The 6,044-nt window shown below is 35.4% G+C and overlaps 2 protein-coding genes across 2 annotated transcripts; both read left to right on the forward strand.

Annotated features, from left to right (window-relative positions):
- Nucleotides 1-707: 707 nt before the first annotated feature.
- Nucleotides 708-2,282, forward strand: LOC129574668 (sulfotransferase 1C2-like). The gene is made up of 3 exons (XM_055456969.1): nucleotides 708-1,171; nucleotides 1,283-1,904; nucleotides 1,981-2,282. The coding sequence occupies exons 1-3, from the start codon at nucleotides 931-933 to the stop codon at nucleotides 2,090-2,092; spliced, it is 975 nt and encodes a 324-aa protein (XP_055312944.1). The 5' UTR covers nucleotides 708-930; the 3' UTR covers nucleotides 2,093-2,282.
- A 127-nt stretch (nucleotides 2,283-2,409) lies between these two features.
- Nucleotides 2,410-3,063, forward strand: LOC129574777 (sulfotransferase 1B1-like). Its single transcript, XM_055457242.1, has one exon. The coding sequence runs from the start codon at nucleotides 2,410-2,412 to the stop codon at nucleotides 3,061-3,063; it is 654 nt and encodes a 217-aa protein (XP_055313217.1).
- The last annotated feature ends 2,981 nt before the right edge of the window (nucleotides 3,064-6,044 follow it).

Consider the following 6,044-nt stretch of genomic DNA (forward strand, 5'->3'; position numbering starts at 1 on the left):
CCCATTTTCCCAGCTTCCGAATCTTTCCCATGGCGTGCAAATGTCTGAAAATGGTTGTTTGGCCGACGTTTAACTGCAATGCAAGTTCTTTTTGCGTTTGGGTTGGGTCTTCATCCAATAATGCTTGCAAATCGACATCTTCAATCGCTTCTGGCCGACCTGAACGTTCTTTGTCTTTCAAGTCAAAATCACCACTTTTGAATCGATGAAACCATTCTCTGCAGCTTCGTTCCGATGGAGCTTGCTCGCCATAAGTATCTGACAGCATTCGATGAGCTTCAGCGGCAGTTTTCTTCGAATCAAATAAGAAAAGAAGGGCCCCTCGAAAAAACACCTTATCACGATCCATTTTCAATCGATTCAAAAACAATGACGCAGAACGAAAAATGAATCTTTCTGCTCTGAGATAGATTGCTAAATGTCACATCTACAAAATGCAATTGGATTCACTTGTCAAGCTACGCTCAGTTACAAGTGGCGACATTTAAATGTCAGCGGCGGAAACTTTCGAATTGACCCAATAATTAAATTTTCCATATTTTTGCTAATGAATGCAACCCATCAACAATTTGTTAATATGGGTTTTCACTGTTCATCATGGACATCTTTATTAATTTCAAAATATGATTTCAGACGTTTCAGCTTTCATTAAAACGGGGTTACACTCAATAATATCTGAAGTGGTCATGTTTTTATCTTATCACCGCTAGGAAGATTGGAGTTTAACGAGTTCAATCTTATCTTCAATTTCCATTCAATGAAGAAAACAGAGGAACGGCTGATAATTTGTAAAATATTGGCGGTGTTAGGTTTTGTCTAAAAATTGTTTGCTTTGTGGTAAATAAGCTTTGTTTTGCTATTTAAACTGAGACAATTCGGTGAAACGTTACAGTTGTATATCAGCCATTGTATAACTTTTTAAAATCTACAATGTCAATCATATTCACAGAGGTAGAAAATCCAAATAATTGTAAGGCCAGACCATTTCATGGTACTGCCGGAATAGTGCGTGCAACTATCGATCCGGCAACGTATGATCAATTACCTTTTCCAAAGGATTACAAATACTTCTCTTGTTTACAACCACGAACATATGTCGATTGGGCTGAACGTATTCAAAATTTCAAGGTTCGATCAGACGACATTTGGGTGCTAGGTTTTCCAAAAACTGGTATGCTTACATTTTTTAAAACATTTTTTTTTTCGCATTGAAAAACAATTTTTCGAATCAAGTCAATTCTATGTACGTATTATGTTTTGTTTCCAATTAACTATTCTGAAGGCTCTACTTGGATCCAAAATATTGTATATCCATTGAAAAACAATCTGGACTCGACCATCTTCTCGCCACTCAATAATTTTCTTGAGATACATTCGATACTCGATAATATCGACGGTGACGAGGAATTTGCAAAATTTATTGAGAGACGTGAAAAACTTTTTGAAGAGTTGGATACACTTCCGTCTCCACGGTTGATGAAATCACATTTACCGGCTTATTTACTGCCCAAGGAAATATGGACTGTTCGACCGAAACTTATTCACATGAGTCGTGATGTCAAGGATGTTGCCGTCTCCCATTATCATATGTGTCGTAATAGTATTTTTCTTCCTTACAAAGGCAGTGCACACGAATTCTTCCATAGTTTCTACAACGATTATTTTGTATGGGGGCCATACCATCAGCATGTTCAAAGCTTTCGTCAACTCCATCACTTGGATCATCTTCTTCTGATGACGTATGAAGAATTGTCAGCAAATACATTGGCCTCTGTTAAACGATTGAGCGAATTTTTAGGATGCAAATATAGTGACGAAGATTTGCATCAACTGATTGAACAGGCTTCATTCGAAAAGATGCAAAGAAAACTCACAACGATACCGGGATTTAATCCGGACTTCAAGTGAGTTTGTGAATATTTTCAATAACAAAAAATGAAAATATGTGCATGTATTATTTCAATTATTTTTGTTCTTTAGGTTTTGTCGTAAAGGCAAAGTCGGTGGCTATCGGGATGAAATGTCTGAAGAAGATGTAAAAAACTTCGACGAATGGACGGAGAGGAACAAGAAAGAACTAGCAATTGAGTGAAAATATTGCAATATGGTTCAAAATGAGATATTTCCCATTGAACACTGATTAATATTGCGAAGAATTGTTTGTCATTTGTAGAAGATAGAGTACACTTGGATTTTGTTGATAAAGTAAGAAAAATTGTTGAATACAAATATGTATTTATTTTTGATTTTAATTTGGTGATGATTATTTGAGTCATGTTTCATATATTTTTCAATAAAACCTACACTAAATCGTACCTAACAAGTAGTATTTGTATTCGTATCGATATCAAGCACGTAATTTCATGTTACATTTTGTTTTAAATTCATCGTTCTGAAGGCACTACATGGATGCAAAATATTGTGCATCCATTGAAGCACAATCTCGACACAAAAGTCGTCTTGCCAATTGCCAATGTTCTTGAGGTGCATACGATTCTCGATAAGATCGACGGTGACGAGGAATTTGCAAAATCGGTTGAGAAACTAGAAAAACTTTTTGAAGGGTTAGATATGCTTCCGTCTCCGCGGTTGATGACATCACATTTACCAGCTTATTTGCTGCCCAAGGAAATATGGACTGTTGGACCAAAACTCATTCACATCAGTCGTGATGTCAAATATATTGCTGTCTCATTTTATCATATGATTCGTAATCGTATAGTTTTTCCTTTCAAGGGCAGTGCACACGAATTCTCCCATAGCTTATACAATGATTACATCAACTCGGCACCGTACCATCGGCATGTTCAAAGCTTTCGTCAACTCCATCACTTGGATCATCTTCTTTTGATAACGAATAAAGAATTATCAGCAAATACGCTGGCCTTTGTTAAGCACGTGAGCGAATTTTTAGATTGCACATCTAATGATAAAGAGCTACATCAATTGATTGAACACACTTCATTTAAGAAAATGCAAAGAAATCTCCGGATGTTACCGTCATTCAAAATCAAACCGGACTCTGACAGTCTATTTATGTTCCTCGGGATAAATTTATCCTAAGGATAAATTTTTTTGGTCAAAATACATAAAATCTACAATTGAAATCGCCCCACCCGAAGACATTTCGGCAAATTTGCCAAGATTTGAATATTCATCTAACATGAGACGGATCACCACTCGTACATGTTCAATCGAGATAAATGCTTAATCAAAGATAATTTCATATAACGACCTTGAAAAAAATAAACACTTGGTACATGGATGTGTCGCGTGAAGTAAATTAAGCTAATCCATTGTTCGGAAAGATATGACACCTGAAAAATTAGCTTAATCCACTACACCCGTTTATTGTCAAATTTTGAACTATTGTAGAGCGCCGTGGATTTCGTACGGCAAAATTCAGTACTAATTGGTGTGATTTCGTGGTATTTCACAATATGTCGAAATCACTTACGGCTATTTACAGCTCAATCACACCAATAAGTACTGAATTTTGCCGCACGAAATCCACGTCGCCCCACAATTTCACACTTCGTTTTCTGTATACAATCAATGCGAGATTATAAGTGTGTGATAATGGTTTATTGTTTACGATAATGGTTTATTGTTTGTATACGTTTTAAATTTGGTTTTTATATTTATAATGAACTGTTTTGCTCTTGAGATGCGGTCGTCCGACAAGAAAACTCTAGCACATCGGACACACGCTTCACATGTATTGCTTGTGTGCGGTATTGAGAAAACAATGTTTTGTCTACTCGATCAAATTCACTATACTGTATACATGCGAAGCATGTCAAATATTATGTGTAACATGTAACCGATGCGCTTGGATATTGTATTTCTTCTAGATAAACTGAGAGGATAGGTGAATGAATATTACGCTATCCAGAGGCTCTCTTCGATTTCATAGAAAAAATAGAATGAAATGGAGAGATATGACAAAAACCGAAAAAACCGAGAGTGAAACTTGATAAAGAAATGGAGCTTTATTCTTACCGTCTCCATTCACATCCACGATTAGGACCTGTGGAAATAAAATAAAGTGATACAATTGTAATGGGAACATCGGATGATATTATTATAATGGTTATCAACTGTTTTTCATTCGAACAAAAGTTTCCGATGGACATTTTCTTTCTAGAGTGGAAGATTATTTATTTTTCTATCGAAAAACTTGAAAATGGACATTTTTCGAAATTAGTTTTGAAAAAATTATCTTAACCCTCTAATGCATTAATTTTTCCCAGGGCTGGGAGTACTGGTACTTGGTTCATTTTTGGCCATAGATAATTAAAAAAATATTCATAATCCTGGATTCCTCATGGTTTAGTCCAGTGTTGGCCTTCGAACACATTCGAACACTTGTTCGACCGTTCGTCAACATAAAAAGAAACTGTTTTGTTCGTTCGTTCGTTCGGAAAGTTAAAAAAAAATTATTTTGTTCGTTCGTTCGTTCGGATAATATGCTACGGTCGAACACGTTCGGATTTTATTGAATCAAAATATTGGAAAATATCTGTTTTATGCAAAACTATTATACAAATCATTCATCTAAAAAATTTAAAGAAAGTTCATAAGACCATTTCGTGCCAAAACCAAATTAGAAACAGTTTCTGGCAGGAGACTGGAACGACGCGCTGTTATCAATATGCCCGTTTCACTAAATTTCCGTTCTGATGGTGCTGATGATGCTGTTATCCCGGCCTTGGATACAAATAATCGATATAAAGAATAAGCGGCAGCTTTCAACTATTCTCCACTTCCATTGGATTTCAACGGTCGAAGTGTATCTAATGTAATGGAAAATAAATGCAAGTGGAGACGGTGTGTAAAAAATAGTGTAGAAAAACTTTTAAAATGGGGAAGGTTCTTTGGAAAAGTATACCGACTTTTGTGCCACCATGAACACAAATCAAATTCATTGGGATCTTTGAAAATAAAATGAACAATATTTGCTTGAAATGCTAAAAATGAAGAATTCAGAAATAATTTTGTAATCCAAAGAAAAGTAAACTCACTTTTTTCACTCAATATTACTTCTTTATCGAAAGCAAGACTAAAATCATAACGTTTTCGTGTCGTGTAGCTGTCACCGTTTGTGACTCTCCAACAAACATTTTATGATGTGCCCTAGAACGGTGCAGAAGAAAACACAAGCCAAACGCATTGGGATTAAATTCATAAAATGTTATTTTGCCGGGAATATATCAACAACAATGTGCGGAGCACACTGTGCACCGACTGCTTGGTGATTGTACATTGCTACTGGTGTGTTGTTTACATACGAGTTACAAACAAATCATTATTGTAATATGAATAGTTTGATAAAATCCGAACGTGTTCGACCGTAGCATATTATCCGAACGAACGAACGAACAAAAAAATTATTTTTCAATTTTACGAACGAACGAACGAACAAAATAATTTATTTCCAACCTTCCGAACGAACAAAACAGTTTCTTTTTATGTTGACGAACGAACGGACGTTCGACGCCAACACTAGTTTAGTCAGAAAATGCGATTGACATAAATCAGAGAACAATCAAATCCATTGTTTAAGAGTGTCAAAAGTTTGTCTAATTTGGAGTTCGAATAATTTATTTTGTCAAATTTATGTTTTTGCACACATTTTTGTTTATAACTTTACAATCACACTACATAGACAAATATTGCCAAAGATAAAAATAAAGAGAGAACATTGACAAATAAAAATTCTCTTCGAAGCAATGTGATCCCATGTACGGTTTACGTTCTATAGGCGTTTAAATGTTGCCCGTCTAGAGGCGGTTGTATGCATTAGAGGGTTAAATATTCGACTGACAGAATCAAATGTAAAATAATTTGATCCAAAATATGCAAATGAAAAGAATTCCAAGCAATATTAAAATTACAAAAAATTGACTAAAATTGTCGACTCACCTCGGATACCACCAAGCCAATGAGCAGCAGTGTAAAGGATCATCGACTCAGCATTTTTCCAGCTCCGAACTATCAAAAGTTTACTGTAAACGTATCAACTGATAAGAATTGACGAACTG

This window comes from Sitodiplosis mosellana, unplaced genomic scaffold (assembly GCF_009176505.1).
Source record: "Sitodiplosis mosellana isolate CC-2019 unplaced genomic scaffold, AAFC_SMos_1.0 Smas_scaffold_6165, whole genome shotgun sequence".
NCBI classification, from domain to species: Eukaryota; Metazoa; Arthropoda; class Insecta; order Diptera; family Cecidomyiidae; genus Sitodiplosis; species Sitodiplosis mosellana.